The sequence below is a fragment of the Ursus maritimus genome, unplaced genomic scaffold, assembly GCF_017311325.1.
Source record: "Ursus maritimus isolate PB19 unplaced genomic scaffold, ASM1731132v1 scaffold_27, whole genome shotgun sequence".
NCBI classification, from domain to species: Eukaryota; Metazoa; Chordata; class Mammalia; order Carnivora; family Ursidae; genus Ursus; species Ursus maritimus.
Window position 1 is genome coordinate 35,866,092 of NW_024425230.1, and position 19,715 is coordinate 35,885,806.

The 19,715-nt window shown below is 39.9% G+C and overlaps 1 protein-coding gene across 7 annotated transcripts in view; it reads right to left on the reverse strand.

The window, feature by feature from the left end:
• The window catches only part of IQCH (IQ motif containing H), a 197,113-nt gene that overhangs the window by 97,476 nt on the left and 79,922 nt on the right, over positions 1-19,715 (reverse strand). For 5 of the 7 annotated variants that reach the window (XM_008708553.2, XM_040643069.1, XM_040643068.1 and 2 more), the window contains 4 exons: positions 15,498-15,577; positions 13,416-13,454; positions 4,382-4,933; positions 3,618-3,684 (listed from right to left, as the gene is read on the reverse strand). In XM_008708553.2, the coding sequence (XP_008706775.2) occupies positions 3,618-3,684; positions 4,382-4,933; positions 13,416-13,454; positions 15,498-15,577 (738 nt within the window). Of the gene's footprint in view, positions 1-3,617; positions 3,685-4,381; positions 4,934-13,415; positions 13,455-15,497; positions 15,578-19,715 lie in introns of those variants that run through there. The other 2 variants (XM_040643073.1, XM_040643072.1) reach the window with 1 other exon arrangement.

The following is a 19,715-nucleotide window of genomic DNA, read 5'->3' on the forward strand; positions in this document are numbered from 1 at the left end:
AATTGGCTGGCAGTGCCTCGTATCCCTGCCCACGGCGTCAGAGCCCCATACTTGGCCCATCTCATTTAATGTCAATATATTTTAAAATGCCACTGGGTTTAAGTGTAGCACCAAATGATGTGCTGCAATAAAGAAGCACAGGGGTTAAATTAAAAGTGGAGGAAATAACATGGCCCAAGAAACTGGAAGCAGAATTAGTGCCTAGGTTTTATTTAGACCTCTGTTTTTTCTGGAGGAATTAGGATTCTTTGTTGTAATTCTTCCTTATTTGACTGATAGATTTTGCTTTAAATAGACCCGTATTCTATTCCTGCTATGAGCCATAGTAGATTATTTTGTTATATTATTGTATTTCATTGTATTTCATTAATAAAAATGATAAAAATATCTAATATCCAATTAAGAGATTAGCCTATATACTCTGGAAGGAATGAGGATTTTTTTTTTTAATCATCTTACGAAATTACAAAGCTGATCAGTTTCTTTGGACAATTAATCAACAGGATCCCCCCTCTCCTGTTTGTTAAAAATAGCGAAAACCTTGTTATATCTAGCAATACTACCCAAAATACATAACAATCGATCACGTTTTATAATTCCTCCTTTCAAAGAGGCTACTCTGCAATGTGTAATTGTCTTAGTGTTCATATTATCAAGCCATAGACTCGAAAATACATGATAAATATTTAGTGGTCAAAGGCATTACTGAAAACATTACCGTGGTCCTTTACGTGGTCATCAGTTCGGAGAATGCAATTATTCTTATGTGTGCAAAACTGCATAAACAAAAACCAAACGCCTATAACTGTAATATACTGTACAGTTATCAGCCACTAATCTTTCATTTGTAGGGTTCAAACAAGTTAGTGCAGCCCTAATTGGTTAGCAACACGGTGTAATTATTTCTAGGGCTAATTCTATACCAGGATTGATTGCAAATCTCCTATAGAAAGAGAAAAAGAGGACAAGGCTGTAGTTTGTATTAAATGCCCACCTGAACCTTACATGCCTACCAACTGATTGCGATTAGTGAATCACTCTTAACTCTGAAAACAAAATTACTATATTGAATAGATTTTGGGGGACATGTTTAGAGAAAAAAAATGGGCTTTACTTTTACCTACTTTTGTTTTCGTGAATTGTGTAGGCAAGTCCCTGGTGCAGGAGACAAGGTAGGCATGTTGTGGCTAGCTAAAATCCTCAAGAATTCACGGGGAAGGTGGTGCACACAAAAAAGGTATACCATAATCATTTTTTGAAGAAAGGTATAGCTTGAGAATTATGTCTGTAGAATAAGTATGAGGTGACAGGTTAATGTTATTTAAACCTAAACTTGATTTAATAGCCACAGGTCTTTTTATAAAACCTAAAGCATAGATTATAGAAACAAATACTATTTGATCAGAGCCCACATATTATTCTCTTGTAAAAATGTGTAATTGGGCTTTTTAAATGGTCAGTTGAGAAAAATACATATGCTTAGTCTTATCTCTTGGAAGACATATGATTGACAATTTTTCTTTAAAATGGGTTATTACGTTGTTAACAAAAATTACTACAATCGGGAAGACTTTCAGATTTATTATGTGTTTATTTAAACTGAGCATATGTATTCTAGAAGAAAACTAGTTTTAATATCAGATCTAAAATAACGCAATTCTAGTTTCTGTCCAGGCTGTTTTTCTACCTAATCTATATCCAGCAAACCCTTTTAGAATTTTAAAACATTTTCATTTAAAATTATTTTTATTACCCAGTTTAGATGACTGCCTGTTATTTTCAAAATGTTACCTCTTTGGACAAAGGCTCTTTTTTTAATAATAATTTTTTATTATGTTATGTTAGTCACCATACAGTATATCCTTAGTTTTTGATGTAGTGTTCCATGATTCATTGTTTGCATGTAACACCCAGTGCTCCATGCAGTATGTGCCCTCCTTAACACCCATCACCAGCCAAAGGCTCTTTTCTGTAGGCGTTTCCTGCATGGCTGATTGCACTGGGGTTTTGGAGGGTGACAGGTGGAAGGAAGGAGTTTGTGGAAATTGTGCCTGTGATACCTTCGTGCTGTCAACATTGCAAGGCGGGGGTCTTGCTCTATTTCTAGTTCTGGATAAAACAGAGAACACAAAACAAAATTTCCCACATAATACCAGGTCAGGGCCACAATTAGTTGCAGAGGCAAGAGGCTCTTGCACCTTATTCCAGGGACTCAAGTCTGTTAATTGTACCGGCAATTAGCCTCTCTGGTTGTAATCAATTACAAGTGCAATTTCTGAGTGTGAACTAATTTTGTGTGCAAAGCTAGTCCCACCAAAACAAAAGCCCAAGTCGGAATGAAATTCAGATCTGTCTTACCTCACTTACAGCCTAAGAAGGAACTAATGTCTTCTGTGAGCCATAAAAAGACCCAAACTAAAAGGCTCTGTGCAACTGTGACGTATTTTCTTAACTTTTCTGTCAGCACTCCAGATTCTAGGAGAGTTCGAATTACTTTATTGCTACCAATCTTTTACTAATTTAAAAGATAATTATATTTCTATAATACTTTTAATGTTGGTTTATTTTTGTTTTTCATATTACCGTTTAAGTGTGTTAGTTCTATACGGTGCGTAAGTACACAAACCCCTCTACTCACAGAGGGACACAAATAAATTGCATTCCAGAACCCTATCACGACAGATCACTTAGTGCACCGCTCTACTTAAAAGGCCTTAACAAAGAGCCCGTACGGAATATGAAGATTTGATGAGTTTTGCCGTTTACCGGAACTACCACGTCAGCTTGGGAAATCTGGTCTTACGACGGAAATTTTTAGCGCCCTAGATATATTAAAAAGCATAACGAAACAAATAAGCAAGCACACACCCCCACACATTTTGACAGCAGCTCATGTTTTAAAGGAACTTCCCGTGCAGACTTCTGAGATCCCTAATGGCATTTTGGCCCTACCTATTTTACTACTGTGTTGCAGGCAACAGCTTTTAAGCTCCCCAATTCATAAATGTAATTAAATAATTACATTAGTGCTAATTAACATGAAACTGCAGATTATTTAAGCGCAAAAAACACTATTCAACTTCTTAATTATTCTTGTTCACACAGCATTTCCTTTTGCTCAGGCGCCCTAGGTGCAAATAAAGCATCCCATCTGCTCGTAATTAGAACTAAATAATTTCAGAGAATGTAGCTTATCATTTTGACTGCACATTTGATTAAAAACAGTGTACAAGCAATATCCTGGCTTATTGGCGTAACAGCAACAGCACACGCAAGCCTGTGTTCTTCTATCATTAAAGAAGATCGAAAACATTATCTGTTATTTCAGGGGGAAAAAATACAACTTTTTAGTTCATTTCATACAGATGAAAGCGAATTACAGCAAATCACCTCTCCACTGAATAGCAGCCCCCACATAATGACTTTATTTGCTTAATCCCCAAATTAAACGCCGTTTCGAGCGAGGGCCCTGTGTTATTACTCTCATCATGTCGAGAACATTTTCCTGCCGAGACCAATTTGAATAAAACAAGGGGCCTTCCTTGAACTCAATCAAGGAGCCATAATGTGGTGGGTAATAGAGGTTGCTGATAGATTTGCAGGCAAAAGTGTTATACCTAATGATGGGATATGGATAATAGTCCTCCTGGAGGTCCTGATGCGATTCCAGTTGGCTGCCAGATGCTAAAAATCAAGAAGAGCATTGATCAGTGACAGGAAGCCGTAGTGGATTCATCTAGTCAAACTTCAGCTGTTTTTCCACTGTACAGTTAAGCCAGGCATAAATTATATTAATTGATTTAATTACATACTTAAAACATCTTCCCCAATTAATTTAATTAGGTGGCTACATGATGCTACTGGCAGGGGAAGATTAGAGGCAGCTCACTTAATTAACAGAATATGAATGAAAAAAAGAGAAAGCAAACATAAATGAAATTGTGAGCACTAATTAAAAGGCTGTCTGCAAACTTAAATACTTTCTGACAAAGTGGTGACAGCAATGTAGACAAGAGAGGATTTTTTTTCCTAGCAAATTAAAGTGCCAGAAGGTATATATAGGGAGAAAGGTAGTGCAGTTAAAACATTGATTTTCTGACAGAACGACCATAGTCAAAGTGAAGAGACTTTTTTTTTTCTATAGAAAAAATTGCAATAGATTTTACAGGTGCGAATGCCAGATTCCTGATTAGGGCTAAAATATGATGTACAAACACATGTAGGGTTTGTGCATCATACAAGGAGAAGAGTGGAAGGCGAGAGAGGTTGATGAGGAGGGTAGTTGGTGAAAGGGAAGATAAAGAGACAACTTATTGCAATCGCTGAAGCAAGAAATGTTTAGAAAAAGAGGTCTGCCTTAACAGCTGGCAGCCTTGTGTACCTTGGCTCGAATACGGAAATTCTCCAGGTGTCTCTCGCGTGATTCCTTCAGGATCTTCTTCACTCGGGTCTTATGGCAATGTAAGAGCCACGCAATGGAAATCACACCTGAAGCCCACTTCTGCTGGCGATACATGAGGAAGAATTTTCTTGCTTTGAAGCATTTCCACGTGGCTTGGATCTTGTTGGCAGCCTCTGACCTTCCATCTTGGCCTTTGTACCTTTGCCCCGGAAGATTTAACATCATCTGGATATGAAGTGGGTTCTCTAACAGTGAGAGAAAGTCATATCTGGTAAGTTTGTTCTTCAGCTCAAACTCTGGAAGGAAGGCTACCAAATTGTTCCCTTTTATTTTAACTTCTGGTATTGCGTAGTCCCTGAGAAACTTCTCGATGTGCTCCAGGAGAGAAAAAATACTTCCCCAAGATAAATTAAAATGTTCCTTGAATGCTAAGAAGTCTGGGGCTGTCTTGTCTATGACACCATTATAAATAAAAAAATCATAATCCCATGGTGATTTCACAGTTCTCAAAGGTGTTGTGGCTTTCATGCTCTGTGAAAGGAAAACGTCACGAGAGATGAAATAGGATTGCGATTTATTTTAAAAGAGTGGTCACGACACACACACTATCACATTGTCATTTATTACCCAATGCCGGGAAGATGTGGATCCCAGTTTTGACTTACATACATGGCATAATTGGAAAGTCTGGCTAGTATATATCATGAAACTCATCCCCAGAAGAATAGCTTAGAGGTCACTCAAAGCTATGATCTTTTTTATAAAAGTGTTATAAGATAGTTCAAGGAAACTGATCATATAAAAGTTTACTCTGATATGGTCAGCTGACCCCATAATCTCTGTGATCTACTTTTTACACATGTGTGAATGGAAGCATGTCACTGCCTTCTCATTCATTCATAAGTTATCCACCAGTCCTGAAAAACAGGGTGAAATCTTTCTTTGCAGTCTGTACAATAATTTCAGATATGATCATCAAAGCTGTCCCATCTATTCTGACTTTCTAACAGGCCATCAGTTGCCAGCATTTACAGTTCTTCTGCCACCTTCTGTTAATATCCAGGAGTGATTTTTACAAGGAGCGTTATGTTGTGTGTGATCACACCTTGCCACTCTCTAGGTTTCTCTTGACATACATTTTTTTATTCTTATATCTGGTATCTTCTTAGGGGACATACCTGGAATTATCCCTGGGTAGAGAGAATGTGAAATCTTAGAACAAATAAAACTAAAGAAGCATTGGTTTTTTCATTGTGCTTCTATCCATACTGATCGAAACTTTAAGACATGTAAACATGTCACATTTATTTCTGAATATCAGGAAGGTTCTCTAAGAATAGAATGATGGCCAGTTTTCTTCCTTATACTTTTCTGCATGAAAAAAATGGAATAAATGTGATTGAAATATAAAATCAGAAGAGGTTTGGATGACAACAGCAATATGTCATATATAGCCCTTAAAAAAAGAAAGAAAAGGAAATTGTGTTGTGTCTGTGTCTGGTGTGACATCACTACATTTCATCAATGAAACCTGTTGTACTAGAAAAATAGACACTCTGCCCTATGGTCCAAATGTTCCTAATGGCTTGGGGGGATGGGGGGAGGCATGGATATTTCACACCCTGCCTTCTCCTCTGTAAGCCAGGTATCAACTTACTGTGCTGATTGCTTCTTGCTTAGGGATTTAAGGAACAGATTGTCTTCAATATGTCAGCATTTACAGATGCAGAAGCCCATCTTTACCAAGTTGTAGGATTATATTGCTCTCTGCATTTTGAAGAGTTTTCGGAGAACTCAAAAAAGACCCAACTAATTAATCAATAACTACTGTGCCGCTGCACCGTATTGAGTATTACTGTTAGATTGTTCATGCTTTGTCTGTACTAAACAAATATTAACTGACATTCATTAACAAATTCATGGCAGAAAGCTATCTAAAAGAAAAGCAAGCTGAGAGATGATTAACAACTAAAGGACAATAAACAAACACAAAAGTTTTTTTTAAATAAAGAAAAGAAAACCTTCCAATTCTTTTTCTTTTCTCAGGCTCCAGGCAGTGGAATAGTTAGACTGTATCTCAAGTAGAAATGCGACAAGCAAGTGTTAAGTCCAAGAGGGGGAATTTCCTTGAATTTTAGAGGCTGACTTTTAACAGCATGAGCTTGTTGTTATAGGCATAGGAATGATGGGAAAAGCCTTCTTGCCAAGACTCTCGCCCTTTCTGATCTTCTCAAGGCACCAAGAGAGGATGCAAACTGTCTAGTGGGTGAAGACGAATTCCTTCCTCTTGGATGGGCAAGAGAGAGTTGGAGAAGTAACGGGTCCTGTAGCAGACACCAGTGCTGGTGGGAGGAGCCACAGCTGGTGGAAGAGTAGTTGCCAAGTGTCCCAAGAGAAATGGCCCTGGGGGCGGCATTTCTGCCTCAGTCAAGAATGGCATCTGATGGTGGGAAGGTTAGAATTCAGAGAAGAATGACCAGGCTCATGAGTGAGGAACAGACAAGCACAGTCATCACAGATGGCCATGTCTGCAGCTGGTTGGTCCTGCCAGTCACATGTTGGATCCTGTTGACAAGACCCTGAGTCTTCTCTAAGGAGTGTGGCCCTGGATGAGAGGTTTGCCAGGGAATCCGGTTTCCGTGGAGCTATGAAAATTGTTTTGAAATGCCTTCTCTTTACAGAGACTCCTGTGGAGTTGGGGCCATTGATGAAAATGGAGCAACCTTGGGAGAAGATTTTGAAAGCGGAGGCCCCTTAGGTCTCTCTCAGCCAGTGCCTTCCGAAGGCATAGGCCTAGGGCATCTAAGTACAGCAGCAAATGCCTTTCAGACCTTTGGAAAGAATAGCCCTGGCATGGGAGTGGAGTTCCAGAGTTTAACCGTGGCTGTTTTAGAACAAAGGGATTATACCTCCCTACCTTCTTGGATGATATTCCGGTGAAGACCTGTTCTCAAAGGAAACACACTCTTGGACATCAAATAGACCACTCAGGCACGGGGAAGCTATGGGTCTGGAGTCAGCTAAAGCGTCACTGTAGTACATCTGTCACAGAGAATGCCGCACTTGGGAGCACTTTGTACTCAGAGCTGGAAAAGACATGCCTCTCAAGAGAAAGCCTTCCCAAATTAAAGCAGTGCATCAGCATTGTGGGATCCATTGAGCAGGTAAAGACAAAGCTGCTTCACAGCCTGCTAGGAATAAGAGCCCTGATTAAAGGTCAGGCCATGCTTCAGATTCCGGTTCCTTCTGTTATTCTTCCTTTACTATTTATCTCCATGAACTTGTCTACAATTAAATAATTGCCTGCCATCTTTTCCTCCTTCTACCTTCCTTCTTTCGATCCCTTCCTTCTATTCTTTCCTTTCTGCCTTTCTCCCTCCCTTCCTCATTTGTTTTTGTTTTTGTTTTGTTTTGTTTAAAGTATGCTGTCCTCCCAATGTGATGTTACTGAGCCAATAGCAGCATCGTTTTCCTTCTAGCGGGGATGGCTCTCTGTCCTGTCATCCACATTGTCTCCTGAGACCCCTCCTTCTCGAGACCCTGGCCACACCTTCGCCAGAGCCCAAACCCGTGGCCATGGCCTAATTGTTAGCATCCTGCTCTAACTAACCGAATCAATTAGCTGGGGAATGCTCTTCATCATCTGCAAAGTGTTCCTACTAATTAGGTAATTTTGAGGGTTTCTGGAGCCATTACTTAGGAAAAAATCTAAATTTAAAACAAAACAAAACAGGAAGGCAGGATGATGATTACATACGTCGATAAGTCACAGGGGTGAAGCAAAAAAGATAGGCCCGGTATTCCCTCCTAAACTTCAGAAATAACTGCCACAAAGAAGAACTCTAGGAAAGAGGGGTGTGTATTTGTAAGCTGAAGGTCTTTACACATGTGGACAGCATGCGGATGTAGATTAAACCATAGCTGAGGATCCCTAAATGAGACGTGACCAAGATTTCCTGGTGGTAAATAATCAAGTATTTGGGATAATCCAACATGGATATCATTTTTAGAGAAGGATTTGCCTAGAAAGACTGACTAAATTGCCTTTGCATCCATAAGCTGATGTTCCCTTTCTCAAACACTCACACATATCTGTTAGTAATTAGTGTTGGCAATTCTGTTGTGTGAAAATGAATAAATTCCTCCTGCCATTATGGCTCTAAGTGAGTGCTTAGATTCAGAGTAGGAATGAAGGAACCCTCAGAGATGGAACGTGCATTATTCCCTGAAAACCAGAGATGCCACTTGTCTGGCCTGCTCTATCATATTTGTCGAGTGTCTAAAACGTGTTCAGTTTTGTATAGAACAGATATCATTACCTCAGATGGCTAGCACTAATTGAAAGATATAAACAATAATTAGAGAGAGTAGCTGACCTAATCAGGACTTAAGGATTCAGCAGAATTACAGTATTGAATTTTAGAGCATGACGGCTCTTGAAGGTCACTGGCCTTGCCTTTTTACTGAACAGGCTATTATGGACTCAGGGAAATGAGCATTGGCCTTGAGGTCTGACTAACCTGGGTTCAAGTCCAAGCTCTACCACCGTATGCTACACACTCTTGGCCAAGTTATCATCACCTGATTGAATGTTTTGTGACCCCACAACATTTCTACGTTGAAGCCCTGGTTGGTGATGTGATGGTATTTGGAGGTGGGGCCCTTGAGAAGTAATTAGGTCATGAGGGTGGAGGCTTCCTAATGAGATTAGTGCCCTTAGAAGAGACACAGGAGAAATGATCTATCATGTGAAGATACAGCAAGAAGGCACCTGCTTGCAAACCAGGAAGAGGGCCCTCACCAGAACCCAACCACACTGGCATCCTGATCTTGTGCTTCCAGCCTCCAGAACTGTGAGAAATAAATGTTTGCTGGTTAAGGCACCCAGCCTATATTTTGCTATGGCAGTCCAAGCTAAGACAACATCCTCTCTACACTTAAATGTCTCTCATCTCTAAAAGTGAGGGATCCCCACGGAGTTGCTGTGACGATCATAACACGTGTAAAGAAGCTTTCACAGTGCCTCACCTCCAGTCTGTGTGGTTATCACCATAGATAGGAAACTGAGACTCAGAGAAGTTAAGTGATTTGCCCAAGATCACACAGCTAGTTGCCCTTCCGCTCCCCCACAGCGCTAACTGTCCAGAAAGCCCCATATGGCCCCTTACCACGCTGTGCTCTCCTCATTCAACCTTCCTTTTAGCACTGTCTACATCAGAGCCAACCTGGCCCTGACCTGCTGTTTCCTTCTTATTTGAAAAGCAGTCTATTAAACCAACCCCTACGAACATGCTAATGAACCGTGGCATGGTAGGAAAGGGATGGATTTGAAGTGAGAAGACCTAGGATCTAGGCTGTTACCACCTTACTAAATGGTCTTGGGAAGTCACTTCTCCTGTGGGGTATTGGTTTCCATGAGGGGATCATTCAGGGTGCTTCTGATTTTGACACCCTATGTCTGTCTGACTTAAAGTGTCACCCCTTATTAAATGCTATGTGTAGTTTAATAAACTCCTGGAGCTAGCAGAGCCATCAGATTGAAGGCAAACCTCTCCAATAGCATCACCTCGTGTACCATGAAAAAGACCTGGGGATTCCCCCCCCCCTTTTCTCTTTTTTAAATAGGAAGCTTTTTCTCGAAAATTACACACCACAGTAGAGGAACAGCTGTTTATACCAACTACATGTAAAGGTGGTCATGGGGAGAGAACCCCAAAGAGTGATATTCCAGTATTTCAGGGCCTGCAAATCAACAAAATAGTTCTCAGTTCATAGGACCTAGAAACTGCATTTAAGCCATAAGTGTCAATTAAAAGTGAGAGTCAGAGCCCCTAAGCTTTACAAAGAGGATAAAAGGCAAAAATAGAGAACTCACTGAGCAGAGAATATAAAGGAAGAGAATCGTGTTTAAAGGCCACTCAGGGCACCTGGGTGGCTCAATCGTTACGCGTCTGCCTTCGGCTCAGGGCGTGATCCCGGCGTTATGGGATCGAGCCCCGCATCAGGCTCCTCCGCTATGAGCCTGCTTCTTCCTCTCCCACTCCCCCTGCTTGTGTTCCCTCTCTCGCTGGCTGTCTCTCTCTCTCTATCGAATAAATAAATAAAATCTTAAAAAAAAATAAAGGCCACTCAGATCAACAGCAATTTTCTAGGGATAATTTCTGCAATTGCTTTGAAAGGTATCGTTATTCAAATGCGTCTTCCTCAATTCTGAAACACTTTCTGAGGAGAAAAAAAGTTCCCACCCCTACATGTATTCTTCTGGAACAAAAACACTCATTGGATCAAATTCTGGTTGAAGATCAAACACAACAAAATCAGGAAGAGTTTTTAAAGCGATGGAATCTATTTTCAGTCAAATGTGACATTTCCTTTTCTAGATACCTCTTTTTACTGCTGCACTGATTTCATATTTTCTGCTACCTTTGTAATATTTTCGGAGAGAATGCAACATAGTGAAGGACCTCTTGGAACAATTAGGACTGACAGGTGGAACCTGCCTGGGATCCGTACAGGGAACCTGGCAGGCGGGGAGTGAAAAGCAGCCCGGATTCCTAGATTTCTGAGAAAAGGCACATCATCATTTTCTCCATGTCGTAAAGGAAGAAGAGCGAGCCTCCAAAAGGACCTCTGTTATCAACAGAGTAAAGCTTGACATTGCGGTTTTCCTGAGGAAAATGTGTATAGCAAGTCTGCTGATCCCAGATGGCTAAGGAATGCTTGCAAAATTCCTACAACACCCCACCTCGTCACTTTCTCTAAACCTATATATGGATGCTGCTTTATTTTAATTCATAGCCCTATCAGTACCTGACCGTTATATTGAATATCTGCCTTTCTCACTAGCATCTAAGTCCTAAGAGGGCAAAGGCTTGGTTTGTTCTGTTCACTGCTATAAGCCCAAGGTCTAGTACACTGCCTGGCATATGGTTAAAGGTCAATGATGATTAGTTGAATGAATCAATGTATGAATGAAGCGGATAGCCACTTGGGCTGGGATTACAGCACAAAACTCTTCTATGATCATACAAGTTATTTGCAAACTCATAGCTTGAGTTTTGAAGCACTAATAAACTACTGAAAATGTCCATACCCTTGACTAAGGAATTCTGCTAGGAAGTAGCTTATTACAAAGATTTTTGTACAAATATGGAAGATGTTCATGGCAGTCTTATTTATAACAGGAAATGATGTAACTATTCAGAATTAGAATAGTTACTAATAATCTGACATTTATAATTTAATATCAAACAATAGGATAATAGCTAAGAAAATTAAGGTGTATCTTCAAGACAGATTAGTATGTAGCCATTAAAAATGTTTTATAAAGACTTATATGTCATATATATAAAGGCTTATGATAAATTGTTAGGAGAAAAGAGGTGGATCACAGTTGAATATACTGTATTAACCAACAGAAGGCCATGCCAAAGTTTAAATAATGCCAAAGGATATGGTATTATGGAACTTATTTTTTTTTTTTTTTTGGCATCTTTAGGCATTTTTTTCTCCTTTCTGAATCTTCCAATTTTTCTGTTCAGGATCAAGTTATAGTTTGATGAATGAAAAGATAAAGTAAAAAAAATTAGGATATTTTGTGGCTTACTGAGAATTTAACCTTTTCTCTGGTGTATATAAGTAAAACTGTTAGTCCCATGCAATAGAAATGTACACTGAGATGCCACAAAGAGAGATAAAGACGATTTTACAAGTATTTTTTCTCAAGTACTTCTTACAAGCAAAAATATTGTTTTGCACATAGAACTATGATTTTCGTTCACTTTGAAAGTTTCATGTCAAAAATGCATAGGTGAGGGTGGCAGTTGCTAATGAATTAGAGAAAACAGAAATGGTTTTAAACTATGCCCAGGCTTTGTTTCTGGTTTTGGATTTTCTTTTTTCTTTTAAGAAGGTAAATTAAATGAGGTTTCATGAGGGAAAGTGTGGAAGCAAGCTCACAATTTCCTCGCAGCAAGAAGTCAAGGGAAGCTGGAGGAAGGTTCTGATTGCATTGATTAGTTTATCCAGGGGCAATCTGTCTCAGTCTAGAAGGACCGTATGCAATCATTGCTGTAAATACAGCTCTGTCTAGTCACAGCTCTGCAGAAGTACAAGGAGACCCAAAACGTGGGCCTCTTTTCCTCTAAAAGGGGGGCTAAGCTCCCTCTGAAATTCTGTCTGATAAGATCCCCAAGGAAGGGAGGCCTAGAAGATGTTCTTAAAAATAAGCCAGTGAATTCTAGTAACAAGTGCCTTATAATTCCAAAGCATTTCCACACACATTAAGAGCGCTAACACAGCAAACCTATGAGAAAAGAGCTATTATCCCCATTTGTCAGAGGAGGAAGTGAGGCACTGAGAATTTAAGTGACTTGCTCCAAATTCCTCTATTAGTAAGGGAAGAATCCAGCTCTTTCCTGCTTCAAATTCAGAACTTTTATTACTCACACTTGACCCAGTGGAATGTTCCTTGCTGGCACATACTTGTTGGTGGGAACGATTTCATTCCCCCAGCGTTTTTGTTACCTTATTGGTTTTAGGCAGCTTAGTTCTAAGTTCTAAGCCCCATACCCTCACCAATGACCTCATATATGCAGTGTGTGTGGACACACACATACACACACATATGCACATGCTGGGGGCAGGGGAATTTTTTTTAGCATTTTATTTCTTTTTAAGTGGACTTTTAAAAAGATGAGAATCATAGATTGAGGTTGAAGACCGTTGTGATTCAGCCAGATTTTGAGTATGCTAAATCACTTCTCTGGATTGAAGCCTGAGAAGTAATTCAGTCCTAACTGAAGGGGGAGGGAGAAAGGTTTTTCACTTTAAATGAACCTTTTTTTTTTTTTTCCTGAAGACGCGATCTAATTTCTTTTATAAAAGAAGAGCAAAAGAACTTTTGTTGCAGTCTCCAGCTGTCAACCAGCCTCCCATACTTTTGCCCTCCAGCAAAAGGAAGGGACATCAGGTGACAAACCCCAAATTTCAACTAGTCACACAAATTACAGACCTTCCTATCATGATGTCCTCTTGACCTTTTGCTTTTCCCCTACAATGAAGAATGAGACACAGTTTAAATCAAAATGACCCTCTTGGGCAATTTTACAAGACAAATAGAAGCACAGAGCCTCCCCCACCCCTTCCCCAGCTCTCCCCGCTGGGCCAGCCTGTTCCCTCTTTCCATGCAGGCAGGAGCTAATAATTAGAAAGACCTTTCTCACCCCAGACAATGCTGCTTTGCTTGCCAAGAGCCCTGTTTGATTTGAAGAGAGAGTTTGACAAAGTAAATATTTACAAAAACAACTGTAGTCGGATGCCAAGTCCCGCTTCTAGGGGACACCGAAAGAAGTTACTTCCCAGAAAGGGCTTCTCCGCGTGGCACCACACCGCCCGGTGGTGGGTGCTGATTCAAGGTCTGTTCTGGCTCTCTCAGTGTTTCTGTGAGCCTTTTCACTTCCACGCGAGGATGCTTTTCACAGAGCGTATGAATAATTACAGTTACCATTGAAGAGTCGATTCAGAAATGTACCAATTCGGGACCACAGGAAAGAGTCTTTAAATATTACTGCCCCAGCACTAGAGGAAAGCTTTGTGAAGTCGACAGAGAGGAAATTAAAGGCAGGGCTAATTAGCCCTCCAGAAGTGTCTTTATGAAAACACATTTTTTTTCCTGAGATACATAGATTACTGCAGAAAACCTAGCCATGTTTGTATTACCTGTAGATATGTTGTCTATAACGCTGTGGGACTTGAGAGCTCAAACATGGTGAGAATCAAAACAGGTGCCCCCGCCTGTTCACATTATGCACATTAGCCCGTGGCCTTCGCACAGCCTGTTAAACAGCTGAATTTGAAACGATTGTGGTGCAGGCCAAACGCTAGCCCGAAGGCCTGTCTGTCTAGGGATTTGGCCATTTACATCGATGTGGTTTTTTTTTTTTACCCACATTTTTCATGAAACACAAATATTTGCCATGGCAACTGGGGTGTCACATGATACGCTGCTACATAAAGAGCTTGGAAATCTCTTAAGGGGCCACAGCCCACCAGTACTGCAAACACAGGGAAAACACCTTGAGGAAGATTTGGGCATTAAGATGAAGGTCTGGGAAGAGCAGGTAACAGTCTACTACATAGACAGTAGGATTCATTTCTTCTCTGCCACTCTTCCATTTCTTTCTTCCTCGCTTTTTTTTTTTTTAATGGGAGCAGCTGTAGATATGACCACATAGGGTAAACTCAGAAAAAGACTCTGCCAGCTGTCTCCTTTTTCTGGTGAAAAGTTTCAGTCATCACAACTCTGTGGCTTATAAACATAAGAAAGCAAGCTTTAAAAGTTCAGCTCCTTTAAACCTGGAAAATCTCTGTGAGGGTTAATTCTGTTGTACCGTGAGGTCCTAATGTTAGAGAATACAGAATTTCTTCCCTTTCCTTAGGATATCTGTGTGAAACTGGAGAGCTTGCTTTTAATCCTGTGCTTAAAGACAAATGAAGTAGAGTAGCACCTCGTAAGAACATACCCTATGCAACACGAATTTGGATATAAAGTAGTAGCTATCGTATTCTGGACTCCTAGACTCTTGACCCAGTTAGTGGTATAGGTTGGCCCAGTCATTTAGTTAATCTCACAATAATGTGACACGATTGAATTTTTTAAGACCCTGTGGATAATGTCATGGTGGAGTTCACTTGTACAGCAACCCTCCCTTTAAAAATCAAATGCATCCCAGCAGCCAAAGTAGTATTTATTTCTATATGAAAGGTACAACTCTAAAAATTTTTTTAGAGTTTTAGAGTATTACTCTAATACTCTAATATTTAGAGTATTTTAGAGTATTACTAAAAATCTCACTGAGAATATTGGAAATGATTCCTTTCTGTTAGTTAGAAGCATGAGGGGCGCCTGGGTGGCTCAGTTGGTTAAGTGGCTGCCTTCGGCTCAGGTCATGATCCCAGGACCCTGGGATCGAGCCCCACATCAGGCTCCCTGCTGAGCAGCGAGCCTGCTTCTCCTTCTGCCTCCCCCCCCCCGTTTATGTTCTCTCTCTCAAATAAATAAATAAATAATCTTAAAAAAAAAAAGCATGAATACCTTTGATCTTTGTTTCTTGGAAGAGAACTTCTTTGCTTCCACTGGAATCAGCTGTGGTTTCTGAAGTGTAGCGAAAGGGGCTGTGGATGGAGGTGGTGCATTGTTATGTCTTCTAGAAAAAGGCTGAGTTACTGGATGGATGCTATTGGGTTTGCCACTTGAAAGTCAAATGGCTCTGTCGCTGTTCACTATTGTCTTGCCTTTATCAATTCAATGAAACATTTGTGATCATCGATTTCAAAAGGAAAGCAAAATGTCAGGTCAACTCATTTTGTGCACACTGCCCAGACAAAAGGCACAGTTTAAAAGCAGCCATATTAGGGAGTAATATTGACCATATAAAAACATTTTGTGGGGGCGCCTGGGTGACTCAGTGGGTTAAACATCTGCCTTCGGCTCAGGTCATGATCTCCGGGTCCTGGGATCCAGCCCCGTGTGGGGCTTTGCACTCAGTGGGGAGTTTGCTCCCCCCTCTCCCTATTTGTGCTCTCTCTCTCTCAAATAAATAAATAAAATCTTTAAAAAATGTTTTGCTATAAGATCTCTTCAAATAGCCATATTCCCAAGTTCATTTAATAGGGAAGTTATTATAACTACACATGTATACTGTTCTATTGTGTGGTCAGTAAAAAAAGATGATTCTGAAGAATTAGAATGGCTTTGGGGAAACAATACAGGTGGAAAAACACAGTAAATATTATTTTTGATATTAACTTAATCTCAAAGCAACAACATTTAGCAAACACATCTGGTCCATAGGTGGGTAGGGCTACCCGCTAGACACTGCTTGAGAGAGAAATCACATCTCTCCTGTTGGCTGGCAGCAGATCCGACTGCCTTTTCAAACAATTCAAGTCTGACATTCTCAGGCGTGAAAAATCCTTACACCACTCTTTCCAAGAAAGAAAACAAAAATAATTTATTTAAATAGTAAACTGAGTCAAAGGAATGAGGCTTCTTTCAACTCCCTTAGTCCAACCCCTTTTCTGTCCATTTTATAACAGCCATGTTAGAAAGAATGGACAGATACTGACAAATACAGCACATTAGTACACAATTTGGAATCCCACCTTGAGCTCTTCGCTTTTTTACATTATCTCAGGTCAGCTGCTAGCAATCTCTTCGACCACCTCTTAAAAATAGCAGGAATTCCGGAGTCTAATTACTAAAATTCATCTCCACAAAAGACATTTGTTGGTTGCCTCTGACCAACCTGGTTTGACCTGGTTTTCGGTTTTCTTGGCTTCCAGGGAGCCTCCCTGACTGTGAAAATTGCCCATCCCCTTCCCGGAGCCTGACAGTTGGTTGGAGCGTATGAAGACGCCATTTTAAGCCTCCAAATTTTGCCTTGACCTCTGTGCTCTCCTGCCCTGTTGTTCGCTTGGACTACCCCCTCCCACTTCTGAAGGCCAGTCCACACCCTGCACTTGGGCTGCTTGAAATCTAGATTCACCCATAAAGGCCTGTTATTTCTCATGTCTGCAGGCTCGGTATACTTTTGGTTAAACTATCAGTTTCCTGTAGATGAGTGAGATTTACGGTAAAGTTCTCATGTTGAAACAAAACAGCTGACAAGTTTTTGAGTAGGCATAATTTTGAAAGGATTTTAGTAAAATTATAATGAAATCTGGTAGATAAAGTTCTAAAAGATTTGTAATTTCATATGGGTAATCCACAGTTAATGGTATATCTAAAATTTTTTAGAAGTTTTTCTTAGTTACCTGCAGAAATTCTGTCACTGAATTTTAACTGCTCGTAGCCTTAAATTTTATGGTACACGTGTGTTTGAAGAATGTGAGTCTCTAAGAAAATTGTATCATGAGGTACTGCCCATATTTTGCTACTCAATTTTCCTTCTGGAAAAATCTGTATGATAAACTTGCCAGAGTTAATGTCAGAGGGAAAAAATCATCTTTCTGGACAACCCTGTAAGCTTCTATGGTAGTTACTGATATGTACCTGCCCGGTAGCCTTTCTTTCTTGCTAATGTTAGAACCTCATTTTTTTCCCAATATGCCCAGCTCCAAGGAATGCCAGATTTAGCAAACAAAATATTTAGAGGACACACAGTTACATTTTAATTTTAGATAAACAACAGATAACATTTTAGCATAAGTATGGCCCAAATAGTAAATATATTTAATATCCAACAAAGAATTTTCATGAATGGATTTTACCAAGCCTTACTTATTATACTAAGAATTGAGCATATGTCCCAGATCCTAACCCTAACCCTATACCTAAGCCTATGCCTAGCCATTCACTTTCCCAGCCTTTCTTAGAGCTAAGAGTAGCCATGTGACCAGTGAGATGTAAGGGGAAGTCCAGCCAGGGGCTTCTGGGAAGGGAGTGGTAACCACTGTTTTCCCCTCTTCCTGCCTCGAATGTGTACGTTAAAGCCCAGATCTGCAGGAGCCATCATAGAGCCAGGAGGTGACAAGCATGAGGCTGAAATCAAACATCCAAAGAAGATAAAGCAGAAGGAGAGCTGTTTTGATTCTTCTGATGAGTACCACCAGTCCTACACTGTCTACCTCCTGATTTCTTACATGTGAGACAAATGAACTCATTGATTAAGCCACTGGTAGTTAGGTTTTCTGATATTTGCAATCCCATACATTCCTGGCTGGTGCCCTTCTCCCTCCCTCCTTGTCTCCATTCTGTTCTTGTCTTATTGTGTGTGCTAGGGCCTCAAGGACATGTTCAGTGATGGTGGCAGTACTGGTCATTCTTGAACTGTCTCTGCTTTTAATGGAAAGATAGAATGCTCGTAAAGTTTGCCTACTAAGAATATTGGTTCTGGGTTTTTTGTTTTGTTTTTAAAGATTTTATTTATTTATTTAACATAGAGACAGCCAGCGAGAGAGGGAACACAAGCAGGGGGAGTGGGAGAGGAAGAAGCAGGCTCCCAGTGGAGGAGCCTGATGAGGGGCTTGATCCTAGAACGCTGGGATCACGCCCTGAGCTGAAGGCAGACGCTTAACGACTGCACTACCCAGGCGCCCCTGGTTCTGAGGTTTTAGCTGAAGGCAATAATCAGGGTCAGAAAATCCTCTTATACTTCTACTCTGCTCAGAGGTTTTTTCCTGCCTATTATTAATGTTGAGTTGCATTTCATGATTTTTAAATTTTTGCATGTACGGAGATGATCATAGGATTTTTCTTTTTTAATCTGTTAACATGGCGAATTATATTGTTTGATTTGTTCAATGTTGACTCTTCCTCACATTCTTCCTTATGATGAAGGTAAAAAAAAAAACAAAAACCCACAGTGCTAACTGTTATTTAGAATGTTTGCCTCTATGTTCCTGAGATTGATCCATCATATTTTTTCCTTGGACTGTCCTCATCCAGTTTTGGTACCAAAGCTATAGTAGCTTCATAAAATCAGTTGGCAATCTTTTCTTCTTTTCTTTCTCTATGGAATAGTTTGAGATAAGGATCACTGATTTCTTAAGTTGGTAAATCTTGCCTATAAAAGGCTGAGGCCCTTTTTCCTCTGGTATGTTTTTGTGAGTGGCCATGTGTGCACACATCCACGTGTGTTGTTTAAGACAGAGATACATTTTTTATTACCAGTTCAAATGACCTAATGGTATTGTTTTAAGTTTCCTACTTACTCTTGAGTTAATTTTGGCAATTATTCTCCTTTCATTTAAAAAGACATTGACATAAATCTATCATACTATAACTTAAAAAAAATTGTGTGTCTTTTTTCATTTTAATATTATTTGTGCCTTCTCTTTTTTAAAAATTTCAGCTTTATTGAGGTATGAGTGCATAAAATTAACATATAAAATTGTAAGATATTTAAAGTGTACAGTGTGGGGCGTTGATATATGTGTACATGGTAGAAGGATTCCCTCCCATCTAGTTAATTAACACATTCATCATCTCACGTACTTCTCTTTTTTTTAAATTAATGAGAACATTTAAGTTCCACTCTCTTACCAAATGTCAATTATTTACTATTGACATTAGATCTTCAGACGTTATTCATTTTATAGCTGAAAGTTTGTACCCTTTTACCAACCTCTACCCACCTCTCAGTCCCTGGCAATCACTTCTCTACTCTGTTTCTATAAATTTGACTTTTAAGAAAAAAATGCACATATAAGTGATACCCTGTAGCATTTGTCTTTCTCTGACTGGCTTATTTCACTCAGCATAATACCCTCCAGATTCATCCATGTTGTCACAAGTGCAGAATTTCCTTCT